The sequence below is a fragment of the Cryptomeria japonica genome, unplaced genomic scaffold (assembly GCF_030272615.1).
Source record: "Cryptomeria japonica unplaced genomic scaffold, Sugi_1.0 HiC_scaffold_388, whole genome shotgun sequence".
NCBI classification, from domain to species: domain Eukaryota; kingdom Viridiplantae; phylum Streptophyta; class Pinopsida; order Cupressales; family Cupressaceae; genus Cryptomeria; species Cryptomeria japonica.
In genome coordinates, this window is record NW_026729209.1 from 1 (window position 1) to 16566 (window position 16566).

At 32.5% G+C, this 16566-nt stretch overlaps 1 protein-coding gene across 1 annotated transcript; it reads left to right on the plus strand.

The window, feature by feature from the left end:
* Window positions 1-7455: 7455 nt before the first annotated feature.
* LOC131871277 (ribonuclease 3-like protein 3) lies at window positions 7456-10449 on the plus strand. The gene is made up of 5 exons (XM_059215938.1): window positions 7456-7752; window positions 7833-7976; window positions 9030-9285; window positions 10017-10176; window positions 10263-10449. Exons 1-5 carry the CDS (start codon window positions 7456-7458, stop codon window positions 10447-10449), a joined length of 1044 nt encoding a protein of 347 aa, XP_059071921.1.
* The last annotated feature ends 6117 nt before the right edge of the window (window positions 10450-16566 follow it).

Genomic DNA, 16566 nt, shown 5'->3' on the forward strand with positions numbered 1-16566 from the left:
TACACCCTGGAAAGGTTGGATGTCAAAGTAGTTCACATGTTTGTGTAAAAAAAACTTAGCATACAATTTTTTTATAAAATAGAAGGGGATATCAAGATTGTTGTTGGGTGGTTTTTTGAAAACCATCCACCAACGATCCCAAAAGTTTTTCACAATCCCATCATTTGTGAACCATTTAATAGAAAGTTTTATTTTTGGGGATCTACGGGCTGACTAGTACGGGGATTGACAAACAATGAGGTGATTTCGGCTTTGGATATCTCAAGATCCTTGATATCCTTATACGACAAGCCATCTGCATATTTTTCCCTCATAGAATCTCACCACAAAAGGGCGGCATCGTGCTCCTAAGTCATGGTTTCCATACTTTTTATGATCGACATGAGAGGATCAAACATTGGGTTTAGACGAGGGATCCTACGATATACTTCTGCAATCCCCCTCAATTCATTCAAATTTTGTGCAATCAAATCCTGAATTGAAGGGGGCTTTGGAAAATGAGGGTTTGGTTGTTTCAGTTGTTGTTCGTCGGTGTTTTCATTGTTATCCCCCATTTTTAACCTAATTGAATGTAAACAATTAAATTTAGTTAACAAACTTAAACAATTAGGTATTTGATTTTAAAAAACCTAGTTTCCATTAAAAAAACCATATTTTCAATGAAAAATTAAATAAACATTAAGAAAAAATACAAAAAATGAATGAAAATGATTCAAAATGATAAAATTCTTACCTCTGAATCTATCTTTTAGCAACTTTTTGTCAAAAAACCGGATATCGGATGGAGTGGATATCGGATTGTGATGAAATTGCGCGGCCCGGGAGTTAAAAATGACTCACAGGCTGCCACTGTCAAAATATAAAAGTCTCAGAAAATCGAAAATCCGATTTTTATACTTAAATTATTTTTAAATAACATATATAATATAATATTATATTATATTATATAATATAATAATATATTATATAATATATTATTATATTATATAATATAATAATATATTATATAATATAATAATATATTATATAATATATTATTATATTATATAATACGTATTGTATTATATTATATATACTATAATATATAATATAATATAATACAATACGTATTGTATTATATTATATAATACAATACGTATTGTATTATATAATATAATATAATATAATATAATATAATATTATATTATATTATATTATATTATATTATATTATATTATATTATATTATAATATAATATAATATTATAATATAATATAATATTATAATAATATATATAATATAATATTATATTATTATATAATATAATATTATATATAATATAATATTATATTATATTATATATAATATAATATTATATTATATTATATATAATATAATATAATATTACATTATTATATATAATATAATATAATATTACATTATTATATATAATATAATATAATATTATAATATATTATATATATTATTATATAATATAATAATAGATTATATATTATATAATATGTAACATATAATATATTTTTTAAATTAAAATTATAAATAAAAATCGGATATCTGATTTGCATAGGTAATTACCAGTGTACTAACACCCAGGCCAAGCAAAAAGTCAACATGGATTTTCGTGTTTGTAGGCGAGTTAAGAAGGCTATTTTTTTCACATCGCCACTTTTTGGCCCCCCTTGATCCTGCACTAACCCAGAAGAATCCCTTTGAATTGACGACTTGATATTTTGGTTAGGTTGGACAAAGTAAGGATCAAACTTAAGACTAGTGAAGGTAGTGAAATTTGTGAAACTTGGTACATATAAATTGTCAATTACATAGGGGAAGACTCACTTTTCCTATCAAGCTAATGAGACAAAGCACAATGACTTCTATGGTGCTCTCTTGTATTATAATTTTATAGTTTATAGTTTAGCTTTCCTATAGGAGAAGGCAAGGTATAGCTCAACATCAATTCTATTTCCTCATTTACCTCATCCCCCTACTTTACTTGTTTAAACCCACGAGCACAGTGACCCAATGAAGACACAAGGCCTGCGAGCATAGTGGACCAGCAGGGGTTTGAACCTTGGTGGTCACTTCACCAACAAAGTGTTTTACCCATGACACTGCATGTCCAAAGACAAGAAGGAAAAGACTCTTAATCATAGATTTGATTCACTCATTACCTATAGTGTAGGATGAGTTTACTTTCATATCCATAGAAGTCATAAGATCCTAAGGGATAATAGTTAGAGTTGGACATGAGGAACTACATAAAGAAAATTCAGTTATTCCATTGGCTGTAAATTTTTGGTGATAAAGCAACAAAGATTCTTCATTTATTTGAAAGGGTAAATATGGTTGTAGCCAAAAGTAGTAAAGTGTAAAGTTTCCATGTCAAAGAAATGGCTAGAATCATTTATAAAATATGGTATGCAGTTGTTCTTAAAATGAAAATTTAAACACTTATGGATTACAAAACAGATTTCATTCATGGAGGTGACCTAAAGGATGATACAAATTCAAATGACTTTTTTTATGTGGTAATTATAATTAAGGGTGCATATAAGATCCTTTGTCCAACCTAGACTTGAAGGGTTATGAAACTGATAATGGTACAAGTGAAACCATTGTGAACCACAATCAAGAATTCTAATATATTATAATTTATTTATATAATTAGTATGTGAAAAGGATCTTTTCTATAATTATATTTATAATGCATACCATAACAATGACCACCCCATGTATGGGTTTTTCATTCATTGTAATCATGATGTATACTAGTCCTTGAGGCGCATGCATTAAGTTATCACTACGGGTGAATGTAATACTAGGTTTGAGCTTAGGTTTTGATTTCTCTTGTTTAAATAAAGTTTTTATAAAATTAACTAAATTTTATGCTTGGTTGGTTTTGATATAAATGTCTATTTAATAAAAATCTCTCCAAAATATTTTTTGGATGGAAAAATTAAAGTTTAATGAAAATTTGTAAGTTTTTATTAGGAGGTGATATGAATTTAATCGCTTTATCACTTATATTATGCAACTATATTAGAGTAAATAAGTTCACGGATTTCATATCTTAGATGTATACATTGCTTGATATCATTTCTAAAAGTATGATGATATTGATTAAAGGACATTGGATTATACAAAATAGGTATAGGTTTGTAATTATCAATGGGATGGATGAAAGGAATTATAATTAAGTTTTTTGTTTATAAATTGAAGCATAATGGAATGCAAGGGCCTACAAATCTAGGAAAAATATTGACTATTTTGTCTAGAAGAATAGTGGACTATAATATGAGGTGTTGAAGCTAGAGCTCAAGATTTAACATTATTAGGAGAATGAGCATTTATCTTAATAAGTTTTTTCTTAAATTCTTGTAGGATAAAGGAGCTAGATAAATTTTCAACTCAATTCCTAGAGGAAGAACCCTCATATTGAATAACAAACAAATGATAATCATAAATGACTAAGTATAAATGTGTAAGTAAATGAAATTTCATAGAAAATATCTTATCTCTATTTTTTGTCTGTAAATTCTTGCACATCAACATACGAAAGTGAATAAAGAACTTGATAATTTCCACAATGAGCTTAAGTTGGTGGCTGAAGATGTTTCTTCAAAGAGGAGGAATAAATATTCAGAGGGAGTTTGAAAATCCATTAGAGGCAACCTTGGACAAGGAGGTTAGAAGGTTGATATCAAGGAGGTCTCTTAATCTCCTTATGTGCACACAAGAGTTCACCTTCAAGATCAACTTCATCTTCTCGTTTATCTTCCTTATCTGAATGGACCTCTAGATTATTCTCATTTTTATTAGAACATATGATAACCATGAAACAAATCTCCTCTTGTTCATTATCAAAACTCTTAGAATAACTTCCAGTATTTTCTAAGTCTTCTATCAAAAGACTTTTCTTTCTATATTTGTTATTTCTTTTGAAGGTATATTGTTTCTTTTTACTTTGTCTTCTTCCTCCTTATCATTTCCAAGTTTTACATAAGAGCATTATGTTGCAAAGTGGCCTACATTACCACAATTAAAGCATTTGAAAGGAGTTTTCTCCTATATTTTCTTGAACCTCTTTTTAGTTTTCTAACAAGATTCAGTTCATCTTCATTTAAATCTTCACACTCAGAGTCTAATGCTTTGTATTTCTTCACAATTTTAAAAGCAGTTTCTTTGCTAGAGGGCAAATCATTTTGAATTCTCATTTCATATGTAGTAAGTGATCCATGTAGTTCATCTAGAGAGATTTTTTTAAAGTCTTTGGCCTCTTTAATTATTGTGACCTTTGAGTCATATTTAGATGGTAGTGATCTTAGAACCTTTTTAATAACTGTTTTGTCTTCAACTGTTTCACCAAGACCTCTCATAGAATTTATTTTCTCATCTATCCTAAGAAAATATTCTTCTATCTTCTCCTCTTCATTCATTTTAAGGCTTTCAAATATTGTCCTAAGTTGTTGCAGTTTAGCTTCTTTTATCATCACCCTGATAAATACTAACAAGTTTATTCCAAACTTCTTTAGCACTTTTACAATGCATAACTTTAACAAGTATTTCATTAGTTAATCCACATAGTATAGCATTTTTAGCTTTGGCATTTCTCCCATATGCCTTTTCTTCATCAGCTGTGGAAGGACATTTTGGAGCCAATGTATAACCTTGAGTAACCGAATCCCAAACATCAAAACCTAATGATGACAGATAATTCTCCATTCTAAGACTCCAGAAAGAAAAATTATTAGCATCAAATAAGGGTGCTTTTGATGTAGAAGAACCTTCCTCTGAGTCATTATATTCACTACCAGGATTTAAAAATTTGCACAAGTTTTAAACACCCGTTTTGAAGACTTTAATCAGAGACTATTTGTGACATGATTATCCAATTACTTATTCAATGTTTATCCACTTCACGGTGACAAATTAACAAGGTTGAACTCTTTGCTTGTAACGAAAGATAACAGCAATAATACACTGAAATAATGATAGACTGAAATACTAATTCATATCATGAGATGCAAAAAGATCAAAGATTTGAAAGTGCAGGTAATAACAATCAACAAGACCATGATACAATATTTCTGAGTGGAAAACCCTTTCAAGGAAGAAAAATAGAATTGTTTCACTGTGTGATACAAAATTGTCTCACTCACAAATAAAATGTGCCTCACTGGCTAATACAGAAATCTTATCATAGTTCTGAAAGTAACAAATACAAAGTATAAGCTCTGTTTCATTTTACAACATTTCTTGACTATCTCATGTCTTTGAGACTCAAAAATTTTGGTGTATGCAAATATATTCAGAAACTCTTTTTAACAAAATGTGTTCATAAAGAATATTTTCTTTCAATACCCAATCGAACTCATTTATAGTGACTATACACTTTTAAAAAATGAAAACCCTTATAGATGTCATCAGAAATTCTGTATATGAAACTATTTTTGATAACTGAAACAACAACAGAAAGAAGGGAATATTTACACAACGATTTGGAATTTCCCACTATAATCTCAAACTAACTAAAGTAAGTATTCATCTTTAACCAAAAATAAAAAATAAAAAAAATGATGCATGATAATAAAAAAGATTAGGTATTCATCTTTAACCACACATCGTCAATGTATTTGAAAAACGAACCAACCTCAGTACCTCAGAAGATGCCTGGTAACAATTTCCCACTAAAGCCCGTGCCCTAGCATATCGGCTACGGTTTGAAGACTGAAAGATGTAAACCGAGAATACCTTCTTTATGCCTTCGAAACAAAAGATAATAACCCTTAATAATTTTTAGTCCCTACTTAATAAACTGCTTTGGTAATTATGAAAAGTGGAAAACATTATCTTATGCTAAACTTTCATTTTTCTTCTTATTAAACTGTTTTAAAATTTATTAATTTTTTTGATATATTATTGATTGTTTGATTTTTTTCCTGCAGTTTATTTTATTTTTTATTTTCCAAAATGTTTTCTGAGATTATTAATGTCTCCTTAAGCGGATTGTACGAGCTTGGCAGGTTTTTAATGTGAAAATTAAGATTGCAGCTGGCGTTCTCCATGATGATTTCTTTGGCAGCTCACCCAAATTTTTACAGTTTATCATGTTCCTGTCTCACCCAAATTTTTAAATTTTATCATGTTTCTGTGTAGTGTACTTGAAATGTATGTTTTTTAACAAAGATTCCTGCAAGCGGTAAAATGAGAAAAGTATGTTTTTTAACAAAGATACATGCAAGCAGTAAAGTATGTTTCGTATATAGTATTATTTATTTTTATACATTTTTAACATGCTCAAAGTAACTTTATACTATACTTGAAATGTATGTTTTTTAACAAAGATTCCTGCAAGCGGTAAAATGAGAAAAGTATGTTTTTTAACAAAGATACATGCAAGCAGTAAAGTATGTTTCGTATATAGTATTATTTATTTTTATACATTTTTAACATGCTCAAAGTAACTTTATACTAGCAAACTGTTCTTAGCCTTGGACGGTTCTCATGACCACTTATATTTGGATTGTGTTCTTCTTCCAAAATTATTTCATAGGTCATTCAAAGATACATCGCTAGAAAGGTTTTACGATCTTCCTAGCAATTCAATTAACTCTTTCAAAAAAAAATTTAAATTAATTATTATAACATTTAAAAAATAATTTTGGACCTCAAGTAACATGAAAAAATTTAGTGGATTGTAAAGATGTGAAATAAAAAATGATTAGTTTTATTCACTTTCTCATGTTGATGTGCAAGAATTTACAGACAGAAGATTGCGTATAAGGTCAACACGCCCTGCATGAGCAGCCGCAAAAAGGGCTGTAACATGAGTTTAAAACTCCTCATTACCAAATTTTACTTCACCCGGAAGCTAACTGTACCATCAACAAGACAATCAGCCAGAAAAATGTACTATCAACAAGAAAATCAGTCAGAAAAATGTTATCTTCAAAAGAGAAGTCAGAGCTAGCCATAACTCTGAAGAACTTCGGAAAGGCTCCCAAGATAGGGATTATATAATTTAAATTTAATTTAATTTTATCTCCTATTTTACTTACTAATTGTATTTTTACTACCAAAATTTTATAAAATCAATTAAAATGATATAATTAATTTATTAGTATAGCAAAAATACCATATTTCAAATCTAATGAATAATAATCATGAACTGTATAAAGCGTTAAAACCGTTTTTATTATGTGGAGGATAGTATAATTAAGATGATCTCTATCCGAATGGAATCGACGTAACCCAAGCCTGGAAACCCTTTTGCAATAGTATAAATGAAAAAGGTTTCTAATGTATTTTTGTGAAAACACCGTAAAATCCATCTGTTACTCATTTTGTGTTATATACTTTTAAAATTCTTAGATTGTGGTAAAGTTCCAGCCAACTATCAATTACATACAGAACGTCAATTTTAATAACATTTTTGTTTATTTTATGGCTGAGAAAATGGAGTGGATACATTTCCGAACTGAAATAGATGAGATAGAATCAATTTTAAAATACAGCTTCAACAACAAAGATTTATTGAAAGAAGCACTAGAATCTTATCACCGCCTAGAATTCTTTGGAGATGCAGTATTAGAGTTTCTGATTGCCATTAACGTATACAAGACTTGTAAAGAAATCGATAAGAAAACATTCGTCAAATTAGTCACAATAAATGTGGAGAATGATGTCCTTGGAAGGGCTGCACTAAAAAATAAGTTTCACAACTACCTATTAGATAACGCTGTGAAAAATAGGGTGAGTATTTCATATTGAAACCTTTGAAAAACTCCTTATTTAGTCACTATTGAACTCTTCCTCTCGATGTGTTTTTACAGGCTGATAAATGCGAAGAAGCTATGGCAGATGAATCTATATCAAACAGCGATGTTAAACCTCCAAAGGTTCTTGCAAACCTAATTGAAGCCCTAGTCGGAGCTGTGCATGTGGATAGTGCATTTTCATTTGAGAAAGTTTGGGAAGTAAGAAAATATTCATTTTTTTAATATTCCATAGTATTAAACACATTGTGTTTAGTTATTATTAAACACATTGCGTTTTTTAAAATTCCATAGTATTAAACACATTTACAGGTCTTCAAGCCTATGTTAAATCCAGTGCTAAGTCGAGAGGAGAATCCTTCTACAAGCGAAACTGTTGCCGGTCCAATAAACAAAGCAAAGAAAAAACAATGCAAGTGCAATGAAAACAAAACGTTTATTGAAAATTTAAAATCCGATATCCAGAAACCTTCATATAAGTCTGATGTGTTGGACAAGATTGAAGGAAACTTAAAGTATAGTTTCAAGAGGAAGGATTTGTTGAGAGAGTCATTTTGTAAGCCTGTGGAGATGCTATTTGGAAGCGCTTCCATACGATGCGATGAATGCACAAAAGCAGTTGAATCAGCAGGTCTGAGATCTTATGAATCATTGGAGTTCCTTGGAACTTTGTTCTTTAAGCTAGCAATAGCAAAATATTTGTACATGACTTATCCCCACGAGAATGAAGGCGTGTTGAGCTGCTTAAGATCTGAAATTATGGGCAACGAAAATCTGGAACGAGTTGCTGTACAAAAATTAGGAGTTGATAACCATCTGACAATTCCGTATGATGACCTAAATGATATGGTAACTCTTCAAAATATTTTTTGGGTGTCTTGTAGGTGAAGACATTCTTACTAAAGTTCATTTTTTGGTGTCTTGTAGGTGAAGACATTCACTAAAGAAATCAACGAAAACGAAAAAGATCTGAACCCACCCTCTGTTTTGTTTAATATAGTTGAATCAATAGCAGGTGCAATGTTTCTTGATAGCATTAACTTTGATAGCAATAACATTGATAGCAGTGGTAAGTTATTGCAAAATATTGACTCTTCTTTGGAAGAAGTTTGGGAGGTATTAACACAACTCAATCTCTACTCTTATTTTCATATGTTTAGATTTATTATTATGCTAAGATTTATATTTTCATACAAAACTTTAAGATGATGGAGTATAGTGATACCATCTTTCTTCTTCTTTCATTTATGGTAGAAATTCAAGAATTTGTTAGAACCACTGGTCACACCGGAGACATTGGAAAAGCATCCCGTTTCAGAACTTCAAGAATTATGTCAAAAAACTGGAAAATGTGTCATGTATAAAGAAAAGATAGTTGTGGAAGTATTTATAGACGATGAGATGGTTGGGAGGGGTGAATGTACAAAGAAAGAAGTGGCAAAGAAAAGGGCAGCCAGAAACGCTCTTCAACGTCAATGGAAATTCAATATTTTAGGGGTGTTTGTTTCAAGTATAAAGAAAATCACTAGTAATTTTTTACAATATATTGGAAAAATTATACCTTTTTATAAAAATTAAAGATAAAATTTACGGTTTTATTCTAGAGGGCATTTCTAATGGGAAAGAATAAAATATTACTGACACAAATATTTATTAATCAAAAATATATTTTAATTTTTTTTCAAATTTTTAGAAAAGTTAGGGCTCAATGTCTTTTGAAACTTTCTAGATTGTAAACAAAAAATCTTTAATATTTGACTAGTATCCTTCATTTTAAGGAATATGAAGTCCAATTCATTTTCAAGGTGGATACTTTAAATTAGATACAATGTCATATAAGTAGTTTTGACATGTTGGCATGCACTCTAGAGCATTGATAATGTATTAAGAGTAAGACCAGAACCATAATATCATGTGGGAGAGAACAAAATTCCCACTAGTTGGCATTCTTTATTATTTATTGTAGTTGTCATGCCCATATTTTAACTAAAGAGAACATTGACAAAATCCAAACTTTATTAATAAATAATTGGAATTAAAACAATTTATACATAAGAATCTATGTGCACTTTATTGCAACATTTGTACATTGCCATCATGACCATTCCATGTAGTAGTGCGGGAGCATTCAATATTATTTCATGATTTCTTCCTTTTGCAATGTTCTTACGGCAAATTGATCGACATTTAACAAATGGCTGTCAAAAACCAATCTTGACATGCTTAGATTGGATGATACAGAGGCAGTTGTGGTTATCAATATGAGAGAAGGCGTAACTTCCGAGGACAGCATTGGGTCTGCAAAACATCAGCCTAGAGATCACCACAGGTTACAGGGGACAAATGAGTGGGGCAAACAGTTGGCTCTTAGGGATTTAATTCATTTGCATGTTGCTGAAAGGTGGAGGATGCTGGTTAACTAGAGTGCATAGACTCAAGTGACAATGGAGATAAGCCAGTCACCAGAACGACTTCTAATTCTGCCAGGACCACTACTAACAGACATGCTATAGAAAGCAGTCATGTTCACAATTTCGATCTAGACAAAGAAGAGGGCCAAGATGATCAACATGTCAGTGCAACTGAAAGTGTTGTAGAGCTTTGTGATGTTGAGAGTAATATAGTTGGAGGACAGAACAGGGATCACTCGAAAGGTGGCTTGCCTTGGATGTGAAATAGACTAAGAAGAAAAAGCTTGTCCCTCTAAAACAAGCAACGCTATTTGGAGCAACAATGCAAGTAGAAGTGTAGCAATGAACATTGCAAGCACAACATTTAACAGGGATAGTAGACTCACAACCTGAACCAGGATTTGATAAGAAATTTACAATTATCTATCTTGACAAATCTAATAGATGGAATGGACCACTTTCAATATGTTTCACAAATTCTATTTCTCCTGATTTGCTTGAGAACGAATAAATCCAGTCACACAAAGGTTTGGATAAGCAATCTTGTACTAATAAAGAGTCTTTCCATTCCAATTGTAGGATCATTTTCAGAATACAGAAAGGAATCTCATTTTCCTACTTCAAAATGTCCAGTATAATCTCTCGTCTTTTGATTTTAGGTTTCTTAAGCCGAAAATAAGGCTGGAATTGGGTAAGTCCATTCAACTCAAGAATAAAGCATGCATCCATGACCATCATTCATGCAAGCATATCTTCATCCCATTCAAAGGCTGAATCTTCATAGCAAACTCTCATTTTCGTATCTATCTCTTTGACTTTTGCGACTAAATTGTCTATGGTCATGTGAGGGATCCTTTCCACAGTTTTGTTTACTACTTGGAGGTTATATTTGTCCGTTGTAGTCAGCTGCTAGTGTTTCTTGTCATGATAAGGTCCAAGAAATACAACCAGACAGTCATATGCTCCTCGTTTTAATATATGGACACACAAGCAGACATTTTTAGCTCTCTGTACTATGAGTTTGATGATTATATGCATCTTTAACTTGATCAATCCATATTTCAGGTTCAATGTTGCACATTAACAGGGGTTTCCCCTCTTCATCTCGGACTGTACAGTTTATTTTATCTTTACCAGAATTTATTTTACCCTCACCACTTAGATGGATATCTATTTAGCACTCTTTGTATCATTATCGGAGGTCATATGATAGTTTGTGGATATCAAACGATGGGACCAACTTCACTTGTCCAAGAAAACATGTAATTGAACAAATAATCAGATATTTAACTATAAAAAAGAATGAAGAATGGTTTATCTAGACAAATTAAAAAGTAGTAACATATGTTTTATGAATTAAAAAGTGAATGTTAGAGAAACTGTATATAATTTAAATTTAAAATTAGAAAAATGTAAATTATCCATATAATTGAAACTTATGCGTATAAAAATTTAAAATAACTGGCCAGAAATATAATTAATCATTTAATTACCAACTATAAATTATTCATTTAATTGAAATCTATACATATGCATTATCTTTACTCCAAGAAAGTCATCCTTTGGAGGATATCCACTACAAATACTTTCGTTAATTACAAGTAAAGAGTAAAGATGAGAAGTCCACTGGAATTCTACAATCCACAATATTTGCTTCTATTTTTGATGGAAGACCACAAGGGTGCTATCAAAATATTTTTGAATTTGATTACTTAAACTTTTTCCTTTACAATCACTTACAATTACTGTTTTCCTTTCTTAGTTATCCAACATCAAGGTAAGTTATTGAAGACCATTAGAATATAAGGCCTTCGAGTTTTCCCTACTCATTCTTGTTCCAATACCAGTATATTCTCATTTATTGTAAAAGACATGAACTCTAAACTATACTAAACTAGGACACCTATATTTACAAGTCATGATGACCCTCCAAGTCATTTACACTATTTGTTACATTTTCTTCCTCAATTGCTTGATAATCTTCACAAAAATCCATGTTTTGTAGAGCTTCATGCCTTGATGTCTCCACACATTGACCTTTGCTTGCTAATATCCTGGTGTCTTGAATGTCTTCAACTACTTCTTCATTTTCCTTGGACGCGAGGTAGGTGAAGATTTCGCTCACTATAACATATTGATCATCGAGTCAAATCATGTTGTCGCCTAGCCATTCTTCTAATACTGCTTCGGGAGGTCGAAGTTGATGATGAATCATGCCACTCATAGCAACTTGCTTGTCTTGGAACAATGTCAGCAGTGACTCCTACTGTGTCTCTTCTATAAGATCATTTAGCACCCCCTCTAATAGCATGACGATGATGATAGTTTTGTGTGACGCTTCAAATTGTTCATCATACTTAGGCTCACTTGTGATAACCTGCAATTCTTTTTTCAATATCTCCATGTGACTGTATCTCCTTCGAGATCACTACTTGAAACTTCTTTCAATTCATTCTCAAGGACCTCCTTTTATAGTGAGAGTGAGGATTCGTCAAGGAACTCCTCTTGCAATAGATGTGAATCATTATCTTCCTTGACTGTCAAACTGACATGTTGTTCATCATTCGTCATTTTTGTTGTCTCAATTTGCATACTTACACTGTCTTCCTATAATTCATTATCTTGGGATGCAGTTGTAGCGCACTCCTTAAATGCAAGTCCTATAACACATTGATCGCCATGTAAATGTGTGTCATTGACTTGCAACTGGCTTCCTTCGTTGTTGGATGATGTAGCGATGTCTTGTTCATGCGCTCTTTTAAATTCAGCTACAAGGTATTTGCTCCAATATCTACTCTTGATACACTCCTCCTTGGATAAGTTTGGCAATCCAAATTGATACCTCTCTTGATTGATAGCCATTTCACAAAGTGAGCAAGTAAACTCGGTGTGAGGTACATTGTGAATTCTACACCATGTTAGTAGCAATATTTTCTCCAAGTGCAATTTGCCTTTGATGGCAAGCTGATTTTTAATCATCACTAAGAATCTTGAAAGAGGATCTTTACTCATTCGGACACTGAAATTGCCTTCCTCTGCCTCTAGCTTGGGGACATCCCAAAAGAAGATCTTTCCTTGTGTTGCTAATTCCATCCTTGACAAGAATGTGAAGAAATGCATTTCATTGTGTTCATTTATTTCATGCATTCTGTAATGTCTAGGTGATGAAAACTCAGACAAATGACTTGGATGAAGCTATGCATTCCATCTCCACCAAATTTGTGAGATATCAACTTCTTGCTCATCTTCGTGACATTGTTGCTCAATTGAGAATTCTTTCCTTTTTTTTCAATTTTCTATTTTTGGATTTTTTGAATTTTTTGGAATAAGAGAGATCTTGCAAATCTCATATGTAACTTGAAATCTCAACTGGTTCCAGCTATGTGATATGCTTCTTTTGTTTGTAAGCCCAATTGATATTCTACCGATCACTTTCCTTTCTTGTGCGTACTACTTTAAAATTAACTTGATAAGAACCGGAATCCACTGCTCATGTATTCATTGTCGATCATGCCTTGCTTCTAGCGCCAATTCTGTTGATGGTGTTTTGATGCACTATCGAACACAGAATAAAATACCAAGGGTACTCTATCCTCTCTTGATAAAAAGACTCTCAAATGTTGAAGATCTATAAAGGATCACTTGAGATGACTCCAAGGTTCTCTTATGTTAGGTCTTAATGTGTCGGATAGCTTCAATGGTATTGATGTGATTTAGTGTACCTACAAGGGGACTTACGTTGAATGCTCGGATGACTACTGGAACAAGAGATTTCACTTGATTAAAAAAAGGGAAAAAGGATAGGGTTGAGAGATATATAATTCTAATAATGTAGGAGCAATGAATGATCTCTGATGAAACTCTAACTAAGTCTTGCTTCAACATGCAACAAACATCTCCACAAGGCCACCACCATAAGCATAGACACCATCATGTTGATGCATATCAACGAAGGAATGATAGTTGAAGTTAAGTATGGCCTAATATGGATCCAATTCACCATGCAAGGCACTTTACCATCGACAAAGTGTTAGTAGTATGGATATGTGAATTTCACCATTGATCACACAATTCTTCCATTCATCTGTATAACTTGAAATAAAATTGAGAAGTATAGAGACCATGCAAATTGTTTAATCAACACGTAGAATTCACAATTTCTTCAATGAAGTTTACATGTCTTTTGCAACAATGTCTTGGCAACAATCTTTGCCTTCTCTTTCTACTCTATTCTAAAATACTATCTATGTAATGTCTATTGACCTAACTATTTTCTAACGATTGACTATCAACCTTACAAATGAAGAAGTGAGGCCTTTTACAGTGCTCTCATTACATTTCAGTGGCTCAGATCGATTTGAGATCAATGGTCACGATTACAAGATAGAAACATTAATTAAGGTTTGTTGACCCCATTACAAAGCATTAAACGCTTGACCAATGATACAATTACAAATGATAGGACACATGTCCTCCTTAGAAAATTTGGCCAATAGATGGCGAGGGTAGTTAACATCAAACTTTGTTCCCATGTAGCAGTTATCTAGATGAGCCAGGTTCATTGAATCTAGATGCCTTCTTGTGAAATAATGTGATTGGATGTAATGACGACTAGATGCCACCTCAACTAGCTTGATCTTTATAACTCATCCTAAGTGTGTATTTGAATGCGGCATATCTCTTGATACTGAACATGTGCGAGCGCTTGATGTGGTGATGACTCCGCTCATGTCGACCTTCTAACTTTGATTAACTCTTCTAAAACGACTGCATGCCTTGATCACTTGCAATCACATGCATTCGCGATCACCTACATTCGTGATAACTAGCATTTGCATCTGACGTAGACCTTGTCTTACCTATGCATGATCCTCATCGTGCCTTGAAATGCATATTGCACCTGGAGTGACTCTTATTCTTGCCTTGCATGAGCTTGCGACTTGACGATCGTATCAGCTGCATTGTAAAGATTTGAAGTGCAATGTTCTCTCCAATGAGACCTTGCCGTAATCTTTGATAACCAATACCTGTTGACTATCCAAAAAATTTCTCTGTGTCGTTGTCGTAAATTGCCTTCGCGTTTTCATGGATTTCGTATATCATGTTCGTGAATTGAGGTATGTGAAATGCTTTGCTAATTGCTTCCTCGAAGACATAATCTATCTCTCTCATCTAGTGTGGTAATCACTCTTCTATCAAGATTGTAGCACCTCGCGCATCCAACGATGAGCTTATTGCACTGCACTGCTAAGAGGAAGTCGACTATCTTGACGATGCCACCTTCTATCATCGGTGTTGCGGGTCTTGTTGGTCTGGTGATGTAGAGCATGCCTTGAAATTTCTTCATGTCGACTTGTCTGAGCTTTGTGTCGCCTACATTGCTCCAATATGACTTGATCTTCGACTTGATGATGATGCTCTTCAAGTCTTCCTTGAAAAGCGCTTGTCACGATCGTACCATCATGCACATGTGATATTTGACTAAGTTAGTGTCATGTAATGAAATTCGCTTGCAAATATGAAATCAATTATGTAGGCATGAAAATTTGATAAAAACCTTGCAATCCTAGGTTACGCCTTCAACCATTGATTAACAATGATTTGATTCAACTATAATGCTAATTACACACTTGAAAGTGATTAAAACACATTCAATACGGAAGCAAAATCTGATAAAATAACCGGTCTTAAACTTAATTCTGAGAATGAATATACTAATGGGATTATCCTCCTTGGGTGAAGGTAATCGTTTCGAAGTGATTAAAATAAATAGGCATCCGCTGATCAAATTTAAGCGTAATTTTAGTTCACTTTTCAAATCAAATGTGGATCGCTTTCCAAGATGAAATCGCAGTATTTCAAGACACAAATTTTGATCAATCAAGAGTTTGCCACTGTTCACTTGCAATTCAGTCTCGGTGGTCAAACTTCAAAGTCGCAAGGCCATTATTCTATGTAAATAGCATATCAGAGGTTTAAATTAGTGTGTCCAACATAGTCGTTGATCATGTGATAACTCACCTTCATTCAAAATTTACCACTGGAAATCGCCTCAATATTTGCCTCTAACATAAGCCGATTCTAATGAAGAATACACATCAATGATCAAATCGATGACAACGAGAATGATACGGTTCGTTGTGGTTTGCAGAGATGAAGTTGCTATCTACGTTGATCAAAATCGCCAACCTACAGAGATGACAAAAATCGCTTGATGAAGATCGATTTGATTAAGTTGTTGATCTAAGATGGGTCGCTGATCATCAAAATGCAAGACGTCGCTGATCTGAGATAAGTCGCCGACCTATAAACTGATACAAATCGACCCCTGGTGAAAATCGCCAAAATCTTGTGAAGGAAAATTGCTGATGCCAAAATGG

Bases quoted from the DNA above. Each gene is read 5' to 3' on its own strand.
- LOC131871277 (XM_059215938.1), top strand. From the start codon at position 7,456: ATGGAGTGGATACATTTCCGAACTGAAATAGATGAGATAGAATCAATT. The intron at 7,977-9,029 runs GTAAGAAAATAT...CATTTATGGTAG, and splicing joins CATTTGAGAAAGTTTGGGAA to AAATTCAAGAATTTGTTAGA. The intron at 10,177-10,262 runs GTGGAGGATGCT...TAATTCTGCCAG, and splicing joins CATTTGCATGTTGCTGAAAG to GACCACTACTAACAGACATG.